The 20,600-nt window shown below is 39.6% G+C and overlaps 1 protein-coding gene across 2 annotated transcripts in view; it reads right to left on the bottom strand.

Moving 5' to 3' along the window:
- Positions 1-20,124, bottom strand: part of PIK3CG (phosphatidylinositol-4,5-bisphosphate 3-kinase catalytic subunit gamma) — a 33,510-nt gene extending 13,386 nt beyond the window's left edge. Inside the window, exons 1-6 of one of the 2 annotated variants that reach the window (XM_030238242.2) lie at positions 19,958-20,124; positions 12,170-14,185; positions 7,914-7,979; positions 7,583-7,808; positions 3,217-3,320; positions 849-995 (exon numbers count right to left, since the gene is read on the bottom strand). In XM_030238242.2, the coding sequence (XP_030094102.1) occupies positions 849-995; positions 3,217-3,320; positions 7,583-7,808; positions 7,914-7,979; positions 12,170-14,173 (2,547 nt within the window). In that variant the 5' untranslated portion in view covers positions 14,174-14,185; positions 19,958-20,124. Of the gene's footprint in view, positions 1-848; positions 996-3,216; positions 3,321-7,582; positions 7,809-7,913; positions 7,980-12,169; positions 14,186-15,361; positions 19,609-19,957 lie in introns of those variants that run through there. The other variant, XM_018910267.3, reaches the window with a different exon arrangement.
- Between the last annotated feature and the right edge of the window lie 476 nt (positions 20,125-20,600).

The raw sequence follows: 20,600 nt of genomic DNA, 5'->3' as shown, positions 1-20,600 counted from the left end.
ACACTAGCTACTGATTTTTCATTTGCTAACTTCACCCATTACATAAATAAATGATAAAAACACTTCATCAGAGAAACAGGCCATCTTACACTAAGGAAGATTCTGTCTCTAGAACACTAAAATGTGAAATATGTATGGCATATGGCAGGAAAAGCCAGGGTAACTGTATGCACTGTGTCTGGTTGGGATGAAGCTCCTTTTCTTCAGAGCAGCTTGTAGTGTGCTGTGGTTTAGGGGGTGACCAAAGCAGTGCTGGGAACACACTGATGTCCCTGTGTCCCAGCTGAATAGAGTCTGCTGAGTGCCAAGGCCGCCAGTTTCTCACCATGCCTCACTATGACTAGATTGGGGTGCACAAGAGATTGAGAGGGGACATAACCAGGCAGATGACCTGAACCAACCAAAAAATACTCCATGCTGAACAATGTCATGCTCAGCAATAAATCAGAGAGCAAGGGGTTATGTAGGTTATGTAGGTAACCATCTTCTGTGCAGGGACTGGCTGGGAACTGGTCCATTCCAGGGATGTGGAGTGACTGCCTTAGCACCACTTGTTTTGTTTTCTTCCTTGGTTCTTCCACTTCTCTTTTGCTTATTAAACCACCTCAACTCACAAGTTTTCTCGCTCTTCCTCTTTTTCCATCCCACCAGGGTTAATCCATAACACAGCACGACAAAGATGATGCAGCGCTGATGTCAGCCTTGCCATACAGAGTTTTAAATACAAAAGACAACCTAGCATTTCATATGGACAGTGAAGACAAGGTATACACACTTTGGAAAAGCAAAATTACTTAAAAATGTTTTAAAATATTCACGTTATTCTTTATAAGGTTTAGCTCTCATACCTGTAAAATTAGCATGTCCTGACGGAGGTCATCTCCGTGTTTGAAGATGATGCCTATGGTTTCATTTGACAGAGCTGTTGGATCTGCACATTTAAATTCAAGCCAGAGGGGCTTCTTCTTGGACGCCATTACTTTGCATTTTTCTATCTGTAAAAGACACATTTACTGCTTCCTGATGCCAACATCAACCCAAGAAACCTTTTTAACAGAATAGCTTGCCAGCTTCCACTCAGCTATACCACAAGAAAAACACTGAAAGCACATGTAAAGGATGGAGGTCAGTTGCCATACAAAGCCTCTCTGAACCTCCACATCTTTTAACCACTGTCCATGATAAAGGAAAAGTGTATTTTAATTCTCCAAAACTGGATTTAGCTTGCTCAGACAAATTTAAAAGAGGAATAGAGATTCTGACAAAACTGGAAAATATGGACCTTCACAACAACATTTTGACAGGTGCTTGGCAGAACCAGAACGTAATCATTGTACAATGCAATTTACCACATCATCCACCCTTCTGACTTCTAGCAACTACATTCCAGATTGTTTGATTTGATTCCATTAGAAATTTCTTCAAATTCATGGGGGAAATGGCATTTTTGAAACTAATAATTGTAATCATTCATAAGATAAGAGATTCCCTATTTAGTTTAATTACATTTTCAATACTGATAAATTTAGAACTAAAACTGCAGTATTTCAAGTGGTTTTTCCAGTTATTATGGCTAAGACAACTGTAGTATGTCTTACTTTCTATTCTGGAATTGCTGATTCATTGTTGAACATTACTATGTACAATAAAGCCATCTAAAATAAAAATTAAAAAAAACTAGTGCATATCAGTGTTTGAGAGCAGATAGAATTCATGATATAGGAGTATTTTAGTATATCTATGTTTCACCTACTGAAATTCTGAGCCTGTAGTTTTAAACGAAATACTTTTTACCATCCTTATTTTCAAAAATGAAAGAACTTTTTAAATCTTTGAACTTATTAGGAACTCTGATTTTGCTTCTAATATTTAAAAGATTTTAGGTTTTGAAGATTATGGACAAATAGAACTTGCTAGAATGAACATTAAAAGAAAACTTAGTCTGTTTTACCAAATGTTTTTATTCATATAGTTTGGAAAAGAAAAGCTAACCCATCAATTTTTGGACATAGCTACCTTCCTTTGTAAATCTATTGTTTCATTCATCTAGGAGGATCCTGGTAGGACTGAATATTTCCTAAGTGAAGGAAAACTAGAAAATCCAGAGAAATCTTTTTTATTTTAAAACCTACTTTCTGTCAAGCGGTTGATGCTTTCTGTACCAAAAAAAAAAAAAAAAAAAAAAAAAAAGGACTAAAGAGAACATACAAAATGCTAACAAGAAAATAGTATTTAAGAAATCACAAATTACTTCTGAATAAGAAATGTCTGAGTTGGCTTCTGTGCTGACGGTGCTTCAGCCATGCTCACCTGAGAGGTGTTTCATTATCTCAGATTGAAGACAGACCAGCTTATAGCCTGTCTTCCAAGGCACAGGTTTATTTAACAAAAACAATGTCTGAACATTTGGCAATTCCTTAAATTGGATGGTTTGCCTGTCCTTAGCTAGGAGAAAATTAAGGAGTTCTTTCCTTGTAGGGTCCTTGCTACACATGAAGTGAGTCCAAGGATCTTGACTGTGCTTCTCTACCCAGACCTCACATTGCATTTTAGATGCATGATCCAATTTCCTCTCACTACACATCTGCTGATCTGTGGATCTTTTTTTAACTCTGAGTCAAAACACACAATTGCAATCTCACCACAAAACTGAAGGCAGAATATAGAAAAACCCAAGGGTTTCTTAATGTATTTCTAACAAAATCATAATGTACTTTCTAACAAAACCAACACAGAGATACTGTAAAATCAGAAATAGCTGAGGTAGATGTTTTTGTCAGGATGATGAAGGTCTGGACCCAAACCTTAGGGACAGATATGAATCAGGGTAAGACAGAGAAAATAACTGGAAGAATGGAAACTGAATATCCCAAAGCCCCTGAATCAAATAAAAGTTTATACAGTTATTTAATTTTTTTTTAAAAAGTCAGCTACCTGGTTAAATCTTGTATTCAACTAATGGAAAAGAAAAGTATAATTGCTATTTAATGATTAGGATTTCATGGGTTGTTGCAATTTTTTTAGCACATGGCGGCATGTTATTACATTTAGAAAAATAATATTAGCTCTGGGAACAAAAATCTACTGAGTCCATGCAATGTCATTGTATCCACACAGAAATAAGACCTTTTGACAAATTAGCAAACTTTTTATCAAGTGACATATACTTGCAAATTTTTTTTTTAATTATTTGTAGAAAAATCAGGATATACTTACCACTAGTGTTCCTGCTCTTAGCCCAGGATCATATGGAACTCTAAAACTTTCTGGAAGTTTACTGCCCTGTAATTTTTCAAGCTTTTGTCTCAGCTGTGCAATAACTGCAATTGCAAGAAAGAAAACACAGTGAAATCAAACATTGGAAGGCATAAAGATTATAGATAATCAAACTTGTTGAGTATTATAATTCGGTTAAAAAGCTCTGTTTAGCTGCCATTTTAAATTGCTTTCCTCCTGGATCTCCTGATTCAGGGAATGGAGGAAAATTCTTTAACTTGCACTATCAATGGCCAGGGTTGTTTCAGATACCTAAACACAAAGTCTTCAAACCCCTCAGAAGTCTTGTGCCTTCTCTGCAGTATTAGACACACTGAACAGTAAGAGTTTACATTAAAATGTCAGCTTTTGTTTAAAAAACAAAATACAGTACAACACACCAAACAGTATTTTTCCTCCTAACTGACAAGAAATGCAGACAGACTTGTGGCTTTTGAATTCCTGGAATCAATTACTCTGTAACCATAAGGAGACAAACTACAGAGATACTGAATTTCCTATCCTTCTAAAACTGGTTTCACAGTGCAGCCTTCTTAATCTCACATTCCTGTAAGAAGAAAATTTTCTGTATATTTATATGAACAAGAATTTTAATGTTCATACCTAAACACAGTCTTTTAATTAATAAAACCTCAAGCTCCTGAATCTTTAACTCAGGATAGTACAGATTATAAAATGCATGATGTAGTTTTTTTCACCTCAGCTAGTGAGTGTCAGCAGCATAAGGAATACACTGGTGATTACCCTGCATTAGGGCAAAGACCTGAACACTGTCCTGAAAGAAACTGTAGCTACACAGCAGAGGATGTATATATATGTAGTTTTGGAGATAAAAATTAAAGATAAAAAAAATCATACTGATAAAGCTAAACATGGACCTGACACTTAAAACAGAAACATAGAATCATGGATTAGTTTGGGTTGGACAGGACCTTTAAAGGCTATCTAGTCCAACCCCCCTGCAACAAGCAGGGACATTTCAACTCAACTTGCTCAGAGCCCCATCCAACCTGATCTTGAATATTTCCAGGCATGGGGCATTTCTACCTCCCTAGGCAACCTGTTCCAGTGTGCCAACACCCTCATCATAAAAAAAAATAGCCTTCCTTGTGTGCAGTCAGAACCTGTCTTCCTTTAGATTAAAACCATTAACCCTTGTCCTATCACTACAGGCCCTACCAAAAAGTTTGTCCCCCACCCTTTTTACAAACTCCCTGTAAGCACTGGAAGGCTGATGTTAGGTCTCCTGAGCCTTCTACCAGGCTGAACAATCCCATCACTCTCAGCCTTTCCTCACAGGAGAGGTGGTCCAGCTCTGTCATTGTCTTTGTGACTCTCCTCTGGACTCATTCCAGCAGATCCATGTCTTTCCTGTCCTGAGTGGGCTGGATGCAGTATTCCACATGGAGTGTCACAGGGGCCGTGTAGAGGGGCAGAATCACCTCCCCTGACCTGCTGCCTATGCTATTTTTGATGCAGCCCAAGGCACAGACTTTTTGGGCTCTTAATGTACATTAGACAAAAACCAGGGCAGTTCAAACACTGCTATCAAATTAAGAAAGTCAAGCCAAAAGAATTGGCTGACAACTCACAGAACTCAAACGTTACACCTGTCCTAGAGGGTTTTAGAAAAGAACTACTAGCAGTGCCTGCTAACTAACACAGTATCTCTTCTGGTAAAAGGTAAATCTAGCAGCAATATACAGAAGCTAATAAGTGGACTTTAAAATTAGATACTTTTCAAAAAAATACCTCAAGAATCCCAAACCCAAACAAACAATAACACAAAACAAACCAATCAAACAAAAAAAAAAACCCCTAAGAACTCCACCCTGCCCCCTCAAAAGCACCTAAGCTGTGGTAACTTGGATAATGAAACAGCTTTCTATAATGCGACTACAGATTTCCTAGACAACTATCTAGGAAAGTTACTGCTTACAGTTTACTGCAAGAGTTTACTGTCAGCTCAGTAAGTCTCCTCACTGTAATGAAATGTAATGTAATTTGAAAACTGTAAGCAAACCAACTGAAGCTACAAAAGATTAGGAATAGCTGATTTTAAGACACAAGTAAAGGCACTTGCTAAAACCACTTTCAAGTTGATCTGGCTTAATAACAAGGTGCTATGCATTTTAAGCAATGAAACAGCTGCATGGACATATTCCTGGGAAACAAATCATCTAGTTTAGAGGGTGATGAAAGCAAATAATCCCATGCAAGATGTAATACTATCACCTTATGAATTTATTTATTTATTATTACTCGCTATCTTCAAATATAAGCAAAGAGATTAGAGTGAAAAGTAAAAGAAACAGTTTGGCAACATGTTTGCTACTGGAATAGTATGGACCTAGCAGGAAGGAATTTGCTCTTTACAGAAAATCCACAAACACTGGAGAAATTGATATACAAGAATAAGATGAGACTGGATGACAGAATGAAATGAAACAGGATAAAACATTCAGACTGAAAATATGAACAACGATGAACTTAGAAATGTCGGGACAAAAAAGAAGCAATAACCTACAGAATCAATTTTTGGATATACATTTTTAAAAACATAAGAAGTAGAGGGTGCCTGTAGAAAAAATTATGTCCTCAATAATCAGAGAATAAATTACATTAGATATAGAATTATTAGGACACTCCACAGTTTCAGGAAGCCTTATTCAGTGAAAATGTCAATTATATAAGTCATCTTTCAGTGTTCTGCTGTACATTACATCCAAAGATGCTTTAACTTCAAAACCTGGTGGGTGTTAATATGATTGCTTTCTCTTGAAGCTTTTCTTCTTTGCCCACATATCCTTCAAAGATAATGTATTATAGAATCCACAGCTCTTACAGACGTACATCTGTAAGGTTGTATAGTTTCTTTCTAAAATATGCAATTCTGACTAAATACATTTTGGTTATAGAATATTTTAAGAAAAATTTAGGAAGTTGTTTAGAAAAAGTGTTTTATGTGGGGCTTCAGTAAGTACCTTAACTCACACTATGTGGTAACATAACAGATTTTATACTATATATTAATGAATAAATGCATATTTTCTTCAAATCTCTTTTGAAACACCACCACAGTTACTTCTGCTTAACCAGAGTGGAAAAGCTTTCCCATCCAAGGACTTCCTGGCCTGGAGCATACCAGGATGAACATGCAGGAAAAGGTGGTCTCTACAGCTTTTAGAATTTTTATACTGTCAAACGTCCTCTTGCACTTACTCCCTGTGGTATTCACATGCCCTTCTCTGAGAGAAGCTGTGAGACAAGCAGAGAAGAAGGAAAACACAATTTTTATTTCGCTTGCTGTGCCTGTGTTGTGCTAAAGTAGAATGCAGTATGGAGATGGTTTACCCAAAGTGAGGATGTTTTGTTCCCTTGGCCTATCAGGGCCAAGAAGTGTGTGTGTGTGGGACTGTCACGGGACAGTCACGAGAGAGAATCAGAGAGGAGTGCAGTTCTGTGCAGTTGTGAGCAAGAGTGAGTGCTTGGCAGATTCAGTTTAGATACAATGTACACAGTATAGTATAATAAAGTAATTAATTAGCCTTCTGACGATGGAGTCAGATGCATCATTCTCTCTCCCCTTCGTCAGAGCATCTTGGATTTACAGTAACTCCCAACACCAAGCAAGTAACAGGAATGAGGATAAACAAACTTTTAAGAAAGCTAGGGGTGGGGGAAAAAGCAGGCAAAACCCAGATGTAAAGAGGCATTGCATAACCCTACTGTGGCTTCCAAAGCAGTGCTTGCAAGAACTGGAAATAACAATACAACATCTGTCTCACAGGACTCCTCAAAGCCACGCCTGTATATTGATGCCTGATCCACCAGCTACTTTCATGGCATAGCAGAAGCCGCACTGGACTCCTCCCTGATGTTTCTGCCAAAAATCTTCTGGTGAGAGTTTAGAGGAAGGCTGTATTTCTTGGCAAGTGTCACTTTTAATTTCCAGTAATATTTGTGTCTTTTTTCAGCACTGGCATTCAGTTAATGTACAAGAACTTATCTGTTTTCCACTTGGCATGGCTTGAGGTTCAAGAAGATAAGCCAAAGCTTGGAAAAATACTGGGTGACTAGAACATTGATATTCTTCCCCTTTTGGGGTGAAATGAGCAAACAAATATATTACTGGTTCAATCATTATTAACTTACACTCACATTTTAAAGGAAGTAAAAATTTTGCCCTTTGACAACAATTTATCCCCAAATTTTCTCAATTAACAATACAATTTGCTGCTTAGTTTTTCACACCCAAAGAGAAAAAAACAACATTAACAACAAAGAAATGCCTGTTAGCACATACCTTGAGAAGTAACATCATACTTTTCTGCAGAAACTGATTTAATCTCCATTGTGACTTTATGCAGCAATTCAATTACTTGAACTTGCTTCATGAAATCGTGCAGCATTGCTTTTCCACAGCCCCTAAGGTAGGCTTCAAGGATGACTGCAAACCTCTGTTGGTAGTGCATGGACTGGGCAATTTCGCTTCTTAAGAACCAAAACAAGAAGTGACCAATTCTTTTGTTCTACAGGTAAAGAAAAACACTACAAATTAGCATTCATTTCTTGACGAAGGGTTTTAATAATGCCAGCAACTTTAGCATAAGTTAGCTATATTTTTAAGTACTTACTCTCAAACCACGTTTCAGCAGAAATCTGGCTAATGCACTGTCATGATATGGCTCAAATTTCACAGCCTGAATGATACAAACATAAAAGACATGTTGTTAACAATGTTGTTAACATTTAAGATCCCACTGTTTACACTTAACCAGTGACATCTAGAGAACAGGCCTCTGCAGGAGTAGAAAATGTGTAACAAAGCAGTCTTTTTGAAGTTTCTCTGATTCAAGAAGCACATTTTGCTTGCAACAGGTGTTCTTTTCAGGTTTACTATTAATGTGATAACTCTCTAACTTGAGAGTCCAACCTGAGCATATGCACAAAGCAACATCATTCTTGGCAAAAACCAGCAAGATCAGAAACCAGTTTGCAGTATGACTGATACTGAGAATGCTTGAAATGGTTACTGACAGATGAATAATGTACTTGTAATAGCTCTTAGATAAAATGTTTCAATAATAAAATACTGATTTTGGTCAACATCCTCTACTTCGAGACTAGGGCACCAGGATTCACTGGTGGGTTCCCCAGAAAAAACAGGATACAGGAGCAGCTTTTCAGAGCACTTACCTGGCCTTTATTCCATAAATGAATGACAGAATAAAAGCTCTGATACACATCCTACAATAATGAAGTACAATTAAGAGGAAGACTTCACCAGAGCTTTTTTATTTACTGACTGTGAAAACAGATGTATTTTTTCTCCTTCAAAAGCTGCTCCCCTCCACCCAAGCCCACAGACATTTCCAAGCTACTGCCAAAAAAGGGGGTGGGAGGAGAAAGTCAACAACTATTTTCAAGTGCCAGTATTGGAATTTTTTTCTTTTTCTTTTTTTTTTTTTTTTTGTTGTTGTTGTTGTTGTTGTTGTTGTTGTTGTTGTTATTCTCCATCCCAATAACCAAGTGAATTGGTCTACCAGAAAACCATCACACTTCCAGATTCTGGGTAGTACCAGGGAACTTCTCCACTTCAGCTTATTTTTCCAGCTGCTTCTTTCATGCTGCTTGAGGAATTCAAGCTTACAGAAGGTTTGTATTCAGATTAATGGTGGAAAAAAGTATGCACTTATATCCCACGGCAACAAAAGAGAAATAAGAAGCATACAATCTATGAAGCAGAGTCACAAAATCCCTGTCATGGACTGAGGGGGTTGGTGAATGGCTTCAGGTTCTGGAAATAGAGAGCCAGGATGCAGCCTGTAGGGAGATTAGGGGAAAACAAAGGGATGCGCAGAGAGCTGGGTGCATGCAGTATGCTCAGCTTTCAGAAGCAACAAAGTATGCAAACCTCTAGCAACAGTTATTCAACAGAATATAATGGCTCTTTCAAGATCACTGCAGTCTGCAGCTTGCACAGAAGCAACCAAGCTATCAGCAAAGGTCTGCTAAATTCATCAAACAAATCATAATTTTATAAACTCTTACAAATACTGTGGTACATAGTTGCATTTTTATTATCAAAATATCAACATATTTTCTGAAATGCAAATCATCCTGTGGGTTTAATCAAAAGAAAAAAAAAATTAAGTCAACTTTCCAATGAAGCAACTTTTAAAAATATCACAAAGACACGTTCTTTCTAGATGCTGGCTAAGAGACAGACAAGAAAGCTGAGCACCAGACAGACAAAAAAGCCAAGCACCAGACTTGCCCTTCTCCTGTATCATAATTCTGCAAGAACTGTCTTGACTGTCTGCAGTACTGTTTTATATCCCCAAACAACATCATCTTATTTAGGAAAGACAATGAGAATTTACAAACATAACAATATATCCTTTTACTTTGTGTGTGAGATTATGAGGTATGAGGGGTTTTTAATAAAAATTAATTTTCACTGCAGTAAGGTGCCCAAAAGCAATAATTATCACATAAATTCAAATGGATTTTCTTACGGTTCCAAGAAAGCCGATTATAAACCTCACTCTGGTATCTGCTATGCCTCATGTTCACATAACCTTGAAAAACAAGTTAAGACTGAAAAACAGCCAAACAACTGACCAATACTTCAAAACAAAACCTCCTTATTGAACTTGCAAATATATTTTAACATAAAACAATATTTAAAAATGCATTATGACCATCCTTATTGAGCTGATGCTTTAGGTAGTTATTTTTAACAGTCCAGCCCTTTTTTCTCACAAAGTCAAATATCAGCTTCTGCACAGCAACAATGCAATCTGGCCATTAAAAAAGATCTGCTGGCATTGACCTGTGTGTACTTTTTCCTTGTCAATTCAGCAGAAGGCTTTTACTCACTGCCATATACATGCAGTACAGCCATCAGTGTTTATCTTACAAAGAATTTTGTTGCATGTCAACTATCCTATCCATGGTTTATCAACTCTACACAGGAGAACAGACATTATAAGAAGCTCAACAGGTTGATTTATGGTGTGTCTGCATCTATTAGAAATAACCTGTGGGGAAATAAAATGCCTGATTTCTAACTCTACAGAGGATAAAATGGGAATATCCTGTGCAGAGTGAAATGAGCCATAGAGCTTTCATAAAAGTGTGCATTTGAAAAGTGAAAACCGTTTGCAGAAGAGATGTGTCCACTGGAGCAGAAGAATGGCCGACATCCATTCTCTGAAAAATGCAGATTTTAAATACACTGTCATACCAAAACCTTGCTGCAGAATGCTGACAGCTTATGTTCCATAGTTAGCTAAGAAATAAAGACAGGAAAGCAGCAGAGAAGTAAAAGTTGGAATCAAGCATGTTTTTCATTTTTAAGGATGGTAAGCTCATTATTTCTTACAACACCTCTTACTAAAAATGACACAGTAAAGTTAAGGCACTATTATTTTATGCTACAAAATTTTATTTAACTGTTATAAAGGTTTATTCTTTATAAATCTCACCAGATTTGTACTTCCTGAAAACAAACAATTTAAAACAACAAAAATGGAAACAATGCCAGTATTTCCCCTATTTTCTCAGACATTTTGATAGCAACCAATCATCCTAAACTCCTAATTTAGATGCAAAAAAAAGTGAATAAAATTGCTGAGCCACATGTAGACAGCAAAAGCTCACAAGCCAAGCATATATATAGCAGCAGCAACGTGGGAGGCCCAATGAGGTAACCGTAGCGACTCCTTTGGTTAATGCAGAAGTGCATAAATTCTGCCTAATCTACAGACAAGCCAAGACAAGGCTAGAAAGTCTTTGTTTAAAGCACTACCAATGTGCAGCAAAATCTGAAATACTAACTTCATTTTCCTGGGATTCTGAGCTCCCTCTGAACCTGCAGAAATAAAAAGCTGCTTCCCCAGCTGCAGTAGTTCAATTTTTAATTTTTTTTTTAAATTTTGAATGTTGTCCTATGATTCTTTGAAAAAGGTATTTCCTGCTCTGAGGGATACCAGCCTTTCCATGCAAAACAGAGCCCCACCTGGCTCCAGGGGCTGTGCTTACCAGGAAGAACACAAGGTTACAGCTTCCATCAGACACCAGAGGAGACTCTGCCACTGCCAACTGATGGCATTGTGTTGAGAGAAAAGCAACCAAACCAAGTTTCTTGTGTAACCAATATAAACCTTCCCAATGTTTGATCTGGCAGACACACACACAAAGTGCTTCAAATCTATACAGCAGTATTCCCTTCCCATTAGAACCACAATTTTGTACCCAAATTCCAAGAAGGACTTAATCTTAGTATGTAGTCCTATTAACTCTTGAGCTACTTTCAAAATTTTGGTGGGGGAGTTTCTAGATAAATTTGTTTCCCTTAACAGCACAAGACTGCAGTTGCTGCAACATACTGTGTAATTACACTGGCGTTCTTGACCTAAAACCCAACCCCAGATTTTGCTTCAGGCCTTGCCCACGTCAACATCTACATTTACTTTCTTTCCATATACACTCTTTCTAAACTATCAGTAAAGTCAGTCAACAACTCTTCAGTGCTGTGTGATTCAAACCCAATATGAACAGGATTACAGACAGCACATTTAGGATTTACTCCCATCATAGCTGTGCTGGCATTAACAATTTCCAGAAAAACTTACTACTGTAAACACAAGATGCAAATTGCAAGACACAAGGCAATGGTACCACAAAAACATCCACAAAGGCAAAAGACAAAAAGTAGGAAAGTGTATTTTACATTAATCTGGTTACTACCACTGCTTTGACTAAACACTGAAGACTTCAAAACTAAGGAATACTAACAAGACCTACTAAAATGGGAAATGCAAATTATGGGGTAATGCAAATGTATTCCTGGAAGGCAGAGTGCAGGAATACAAATACACCTTACCTGCACAAGCTGCAAAAGATAATGAAGAACATCATCATCTTCTAAACTTTCCAGTTTTTGAACTGCCATTGCTCGGACATTTTCGTCTGAAAAGTTACAGTCCAGAAGTTGCATTGTGAGTCCAACATCTAAAGTGCTCTGATCCCAAGCCTCTTTTTTAGCTAGCAACTGGTATGTTTTGGCCACTATTTCTTGTTGTCCCCATTTCACAGAGCTAAGCAGCTTAGGATATGCCTTGGGGTGCTTTATGCTCTCATATCTAAAGTGCCACAACAGTTCTTTGTCCTCAGGAGAAAGTGGATTAAGTGGGTCAGTTGCTATGATCTCCTCAAGTTGCTTGCGAAGCTGGTTGGGCATTTCAGCTCGGGTCCTGTCCCCCTGGGGGTCTGACGATATCCTGTGCTTGGGCAAGGCAATTGGGTGACAATATTTGTCCAGCACGATAGAGATAGCCATTGAGTTTTCTTTATCTGGGTTAGTTGCTGATGTGAGTTTGTCTGCATTTATACTTCCTTGTTCTTCCCCCTTACCTGGAATTTTCCACATGTGGAGCACATATTCCCCACTTCGTAGCAAGAAACGGTGATCTATCAACAAAAGATTTACATAATAGAGAAGCTGGGTTTTGCATTTTGCATCAGAGTTGGAGGATTCGTGTGACTGAAGGTTTGTCTTTGCAGATGGTCCCTGTGCTTTGCCACAGTATATCTGAAGATTCAGGAGTGCTCCTTTAGGCAAATCCTTGATTTTGATATCAAACTCCAACCACATATTCCACAGAACCTCCTCAGTAAAGGGCTTTGATGAAGTTCTTCTCTGTGAAAGGATCTGCTGCCCATGTTGAATGTTAGCCTCCACAAACACAGTAAGATCAGTATTTCTTGGTAAAACTGGGATATCAATGCCAATTATTTTCACTCTAAATTTCCTATTACAATCCCACAAAGAGATAGTGAAGACTCTCTCGTGATCTTTTCCATCTATTGTCAATTGTTCATGATACCCTGTAACTCCTGTACAGTCATCCACCAAGGGCCATTCTTCCTTCTGAACCTCATCTTCATTTGGGTCTGGGGGATTGTCGAGGACAAGGTGGATTTCTTCCCCATTCTTAAGGCACTGTCTTATCCAGTGAAAATCTTTGATTGGTGTATCTCCAGTAATGTACTCATCTCTGCCACAAATCCTGAGAACAAAATCTAGTTCACTATGATCTTCAGGAATGTCCATCAAAGACTTTTTCTTTGCCATTTTTGTGAAAAAGCTCTGGAGAATCATATCTGGAGTGTCATCTATTGACACTTTAATTTTCTGACTAGTCGTTCCTCTATGTATGATTATGAAAATATTATTATTAGTGATCTTTTTAAATAAATATTCTGGGAGTGGCTTAGATGTAGTCCATGGGTGCATTGCATATAATTTAGGATCTCTGCAGGCTACCTCTATCATTCGTGGAGTGACTAATCTGCGTCGGGTAAATTCTAGTTCATCATCATGTACATTGCTTACATCAGTGACATCATAACCAATCAAATCATTAAGCTGCCGCTGAAATTCCTGAACTTCTTCTGATGGTTTTTGTTTCTGGACAACATAGATCTTGCCTACCTTTTTCTGTAACACCTTCCAGTACAGTATGCAGTCCAATGTCTGTAACACCTGATGTTTATCATAAATTTCATACCATTGCCCTTTCTTCTGATACTGCAGAACAAACTGATCTGGGGTGAATGCATGGTAAAAGTCTGTGGTTTGACTCGTCTCTATTGCACGCATCCAAATCTGTGCCTTCATCTGCTCCACCGTACAGTTGCCAGCTATTTCAAGTAACATAATTTCTGGTGCTTTAGTATGTTTATTGCTTGTAGGTAAAATGAACTCAATGGATATCAGTTCCATTGATGAAAAACTACTCGATGTACAATGAGGTTTCATTCTTCTTCTCCTTCGTTTGTTTTCGTCTCTCATAACAACGGGCTGGTCATGATCCCCCAACTCCATGCCAGAAGAAATCTAGCAAAACATATAATTACTTCATTACTTTCTCATTTACATTTATCTTTAGTCTTACTTTTCAACTTTTCATATACATTTTTTATATTTCCACTTCCCCTTAATTTCTGGTCACAAATACTTGATTTACATAAACCACTTCAGATGTAAACTATTCAATACAATACCAAATATAAATAAAAAAACTCCAACCAACTCTCCAGTGATGAAGTAATTAAAGAAGAGGTTTTAAATGTCCTGCCCAGATTTTACTGAGGATAAGCAGTTTGAATGTGCAGTCTCCATATTGATTAGTTCTTGCTTCTATTTGACCAAGCACTGATTCTTCTGCTGCCTCATCTGTTTTGATGCTGCTGATGTTAACATACATGGGTCTTCATAGAAATCAAAAGACACACTTCTGTATATGAATAGAATGCAGTCCCACTGAGCTCCAGGAATGGCAGAAAGTAACAAAACAAGCAATTTATTTGTAGTCTGGACAGACATGAGCTTATTCCCAGTTTTCTCTGCCTCTCTTTTTAGTGACGAGGAATCAGGACTTCAACCTAAAATAAAGCCCTGAGGATGCAAAAGTCTGGGACTATTTCTGAAGATATATTTAAAGTGCATCTAAATTCAAAGCAAGTGTCCTTAGATGTGCTTTTTTTAAATAAATCAATTCACCAGACTGATAATACCCATCAATTTCCAAAGTACACACTACCCATATGAACTATTAGTTTGTTACAGAAGAAAAATCTCCCAAGCTGATGCTGATTTCTTATCCTATACATCAAATCACACCTAAATCACCAGTAAAACAATATTAAACATGAGTAGCGTACCTTATCAGCATTCAGTAAACAAAAAATATTGTTCCTCAGTTAATCTCTATTGACCAATATTGAAGTGGAAATTGTTCAGTGCTGACTGAGTGCAATCACACATGCCAAGTTACAGCAACATACTGAACTTCTTTACCAAGCAACACTTTCTAAACCTAAAATCCTTAACTGCTGGAGAATAGTAAAGCCAATGTAATGATGCCTTAGCAGATAATAAAAGAAGCAGATAAAAATATAAAAGATTAAATTCAAACATAGCATGCTAACTAAAATTCTTCTTCTGAGTTCCAGAAAGCAGCGACTGTGGACACACCACCTCTATAATTGACAAAGTACAAGGAAATATTACCTGCTTATAAAACCAAGGCTGAATTGCTGAAGATTATTCATTTGTTTAATTTTGTAGTTCCTATTTTTTAAAGGAAGATCATTCACAGAAAAGATTTCTTTGTTTAAGCTGTTCTGCTTTTCTTGCTCAGTCTCATACCCAGATGCAAAGGAAGTGCTGCACTTACCAGGAAGGAAGTTTTAACCAAGTTGATTATACATATGATTGCTCATTTTAAAAGAAGTCAGAATGCTTTTCCTGTTACAACAGTAAAAACACACCAACAGTACATAAATTTAACACACACGTACAGAAGACATATTTAGAACCTTTTAAAAATAGCAATGAAAAATCTGGGCAATAAATTTATTTAATTCAAATAAGATATTTAAATCAAATATATTTTTAAGAAATTAACTCCCAAAAGAATTAAATACAAATAGTAGATAAAAGACAACTAAATATGAAATGTTGCATTATTTTTATTTGCATAGTGATAGCCATTTGAGGACTCCCAACTTAAATTCACTAGAGATTTTTAAGCCAGTCTGCATACAGGCATCTCATAGAGATTGTATATGCCAAGGATCTTGCATGGTAACCTGAGCAGAACTACTGGGCACCCTTACCCCAAATATCTTTAACTCATTCATTTATGATTACAAACACACAGGGAAATCTACTAGAAATGGTGACTTTAGATTCAGGAAGAAATCAAACCAGAGACTTTCAACCCGAATTCTTGTGGTGACTTACAACCTGAGGTGCTGTTCTTTTACTAAAAAAATTATCCCCATGAAAAAACCAGTATGGAAAACACATACAAAACAGAAAGAAAAGACAGAAAACCCTCTAATTTCATCCTATTTCCTTTTCCAGTGAAATACTGATCTTTTGAAGGGCAACCAGCAGTACAAATCCTACAGTGGTAGATATTATGCAAAAATGATGAGTCTTGAAAAGGAGGAAAAAAAATTAAAACAACTGGAAGGTTGTGTACCAACAGTGAAGTGCCTTTTTTTAACATATCCATGTTTCCTATTTATAAGACACATTTTTATAAAAATGTGAAAAATAACCCCTCCTTCTGTATTGGCAAAAAAACCCTGACAGTATCTTACCTACCTCCAACATGCCAAGGTTGATTAACACTCTGCCAAGATTAAAAAGCAGAAAATACACTCCACCACTGACACAGCTCCTGTCTCTTTGAGCATCACTCTGCTTGTCAGCAAAGATCTTTTATTTTTAAAAGTTGTTTTTCTCAGGAAGTCAGTTTGGGGAAAATACACTCTGTCCCAGATCCCTCTGTCTTTTAAAGCCAGTACTTGAATTTTCTTAGCGGTGAAGTTACCCTGAACATTTTGTTGCTGACATGAAATCTACCCATCTTGGCCAAGACACCTCCAAAACTCATGCTCCACCCACATTCAGCCTGTCAGCATTCATCAGTCACAGCCTTTGTGGCATCTCAGCACTACACACGGTGCTCCTCTCTCATCTCAATTCTAAAATACAATGTACTTATATATTTCTCTTCATTTAGACATAAGAAACCAGCATTAAGGCTTTTTTTCATGCCAACAGGCTGTATAATTTTTTTGTAGAGTCCCTCCTCTAAAAGCATTGTGCTGCCCCATTAACTAAACCTGGAGTCATTTCAGCTTCATTGGGTTCTGCAGATCTAGGAAAGCTTTGTGGTTTAAAATGTTCTCAGCCTGCTCCTTGAGTCATGCACTTCAGGATTAATTCTTCAAACACACATAAAAAGAGCTTTTCTACCACTACTCCATAGATCAAGACCATCAAGACAAGCAAAGACAGCACCTCTCCCTCATGCAGCAGAGAACTAACCTGTACATTTCTCAGTGAATGCAATTGTTTCACACTCTCATCCACTTATAAAGGCAGGTAGAGCAACACTTCTGTGGGTTCACATATGCCCCCACAAATTGCATCAGACACAGCACAAAAATGTGTGGCACTTCTGTAGCTGCCTTGCCCATACAAGGCTGTCTTTTCTCCTGCATTCATTTGGGCTGTGACCTGTCCTGTCTAGTCCATTCCAACCCAATATCCATCCCCAGTTCTGCTCTGACCTCTTTTCCTCAGCTTCAGAAGGCAGTTCTTGGAGCGACAGCTGTCTCTCATCTGCCTCTGCAATGACCCATTCTTATGGTGACAACAAATTGTATCCCTTTCCTGCTAATCCATTGGCAAAACCATATTTCCTCATGCACATGAATCATTAAAAAATCATAAATGATGTTTATAATGAAAAATCATTTCACATCAAGTTCCTAAAACCTTAGTCATGCCTAAGCTTTACTTACAGTATTGACACTTCAAAAACTCTACTGCAACAACACAAAAAAAAAAAAAGGGAGAAAAATCACTCTGTTTTATTTCTAATTCTAATGAGCCTCATCAATCTTGAATATCCCTGTATTATAGGAATTGTCCTACACTGGTCTAAAAATCCTGATGGGGTCCAATGGACAAGGAAAAGATGGGCCTGTAAAAGGTAACTAAGACAAGCAATCAGTCTTGCCTTTGTCTCCAGTTGTGTTCCTATCTCATCACTCAGGTCAGCAACCTGATCATAATAAAACCAGCAAAAAAACTGATTAATTTTCAGCTAGATCAGTTCTTTATCTGCTTCAACCCTTGCAGGAGTGGCTGGGCAGTGATGGAAGAGAAGGAAAGGGAATGGAGCCAGTACAGTTAAGCATAACTGAGAATGAAACATAATTCACAGCAGGATTAGGAGATACACTAATGAGTAAAGTCATTAAATTATTTGAAAAAACTGGCTGAAAGGTGCTTTAAAAAGACAGTCTGGTATTACGATGTATTACTTATTTGGCCACAAAAAATTTAGGGCAGCTGTCAATCTCAACTGCTCTGTTAAGACTATGTTAGAATTCTACCAGTTCCTATCATGCTTATTCTGTATCAGCTCTTGCTTCTGTTTTAATCCATCATGTGAAACCTTATTTCAAAATTAGTCTTTTCACTTTAGTGGGAACTCCTTCCCAGACAACTTAACTTTCAAGAAAATAAGCACTGTCTACCTGAGTTAGTTAGAATTATCTTGTGCATGCATTATGTAAATACTACACAAAAGCTTACATTCAGTTTTAGTCAAAGTTCACTTGAAAGATAAATTTAAAAAAACAAAATTATGATGACAAGACTCAACGTTTTCCAAGCAGCCTACTACATCTACTTGCCCACACTGTTGTGTAGCAGGAGATGACTTTCCATTTGCAGGACAGGAGTGCATCTTCCCTACACCTTCAGTGATCCAGTGCTGAACTTCACAGGTAAGATACAGCACTAACATTTCAAGAGTGAACACAACAAAATACCACCTGACTCAATTTCTTTGTCAGATCCTATAAAAACTATGCGCTCTAATGGGAAATAAATCAGTGCAGGTTCCCATTAGCAAGTCAACTTTACAGGTAATGCAGCCACATTTCTCATCAAAAGTATATGAGCCAGCAGATACAGCTTGGTCGAGAGGCTGGGGAGTCAATCAGACTGCAATTACAGCTGTAGCATTTTCAGGATGTCCTGCCTTCAGCACCTTTAGTTTCTGTATGAGTTATCTATTTGGGGCTCCTGGGACAAACAATAATTTCTATCTGGTTCTGGAAATTTAGGTAAGAATTTCGGCAAAGTTCTAGTTAACTGGCGTTACACAAGTGGCGTAGTAGTAATCGTGAAGTAATCCATCTTGGAAGCAACACTTCGCAGAGTTTTAAAACCCAGAGATTGCTGCTATTGTTCCTGACGGGACACACTACTTAGACACTGCTTGTCAACTTGGACCCGGTGTTCCAACCCTGCTTGTTAACTGCGTGATCTAATCTACACCAGCAACTTCTGAATGCCCTCAGCTACTATTTCAAGGGATTGTGGTTGGAAAGGTTTCATGGTCTACATGTATCGGACAGACACAAGAAATTTGCTCGATGGGGAGACAGTCACTCATTGTTTAAAAGCCGCATTGTAGCGTAGCTGACTCACTAATATGAAGGCTCGAGAGAACTGTGTACTGTGATCCTTCCCTTCGTATTGTTTCATTCAACGTTCCAACAGCTTCCTCAGCGGGTTTGGCATCAAACTCGTTAACTCCTGTTCGGGCCATGACGTGAGGCGGTACCAAGGCCGCGAGAGACCGGGCAGCACGATGGCTCGGCAGTGCCGGCAGCGGCGGGGACCGCGGGGCGACCCCGGCCAGCCGCACACCCTGCGGGAAGGGGCTCTGCGCACGGGAGACGGGAGGCGGCGGGAGCAGCGGGCCGGGGCCAGAGCCGGGGCCGCCTCCCTCCCTCTTTCCCTCCCGCCCCCGGCCCACCGCCCCGGCCCAGAGATGGCGGCCGGCGCCGCCCGCGGGAGGGCGAACCTCGCCGCGCCCGCCCCGCCGGGGCTGCTGGGGCCGCCGGGGCCGGGGGCGTCCTGCGGCGGTCGCGGGGCCGGGGCGGGTCCGTCCGCGGCCGGCGTGGGGAGCGGAGCCGCGCCACCACCTGCGAGCCCGGGCCTCGGGCAGCGCCGGCCCGGGGCGGGATCCGTCGCGACCCCCGCTGCCCCCGGCACGGAGCTACTCACCGCAGCGGCGGCCCCGGCTCCGGCCCCGGCTCCGGACAGGTGTTTCCCTCAGCAGGAAGCGGCGAGAGCCGGGGGCCGGCGCGGAGGCTCCATAGCCGGCGGCAGAGGCAGCTCCGGAGCCGCCGCCAATCACACGCCGGGCAAAAAGGGAACCGGCAGCGCGGCCTCCCCGCCCCGCCCGGCCCCGCCGCGGCCTCGGGCAGCTGGCCCCGGCCCCGGCCCCGGCCCGGCCGCATCGGCCGGTGCGCGCACAGACCCTCTGGTGGGGTGAAAGCACTGCAGCCGCGGTGAGGCTTAGCCGCCAGCACAAGGCACGCAGGACGTGTCTGGTGTCAGCTCCGGCAGCAAAACCTCCCTGGGCGCAGCATCCTAAGCTGCTCCTTGCCCAGGGCCCCACTGCCGGCTTGCCCATGGCACTCCTGCAGCGACCCCCGCCTGCCCGGCCAGCCCTGACAGCTCCTCCAGCCCCACACCTCAGGGCAGGGACAAATTAGTTTTTTTAACTGCCCTTGAAAACCCCTGGAGACGGCAACCTACTCCAGCGTGGCGGTCTTCTGCTTAGCAAAGATTTTCATGCTGTCTGATTAAAATTCTACAGACTGAGCATCTTGCTTGTCTTATTCCTCTTACTCAGTTACGGCGT

Source organism: Serinus canaria, chromosome 1A (genome assembly GCF_022539315.1).
Source record: "Serinus canaria isolate serCan28SL12 chromosome 1A, serCan2020, whole genome shotgun sequence".
NCBI classification, from domain to species: domain Eukaryota; kingdom Metazoa; phylum Chordata; class Aves; order Passeriformes; family Fringillidae; genus Serinus; species Serinus canaria.
Note: the sequence above shows the minus strand (reverse complement) of the source record. Positions and strands in the feature narration are given on the sequence as shown.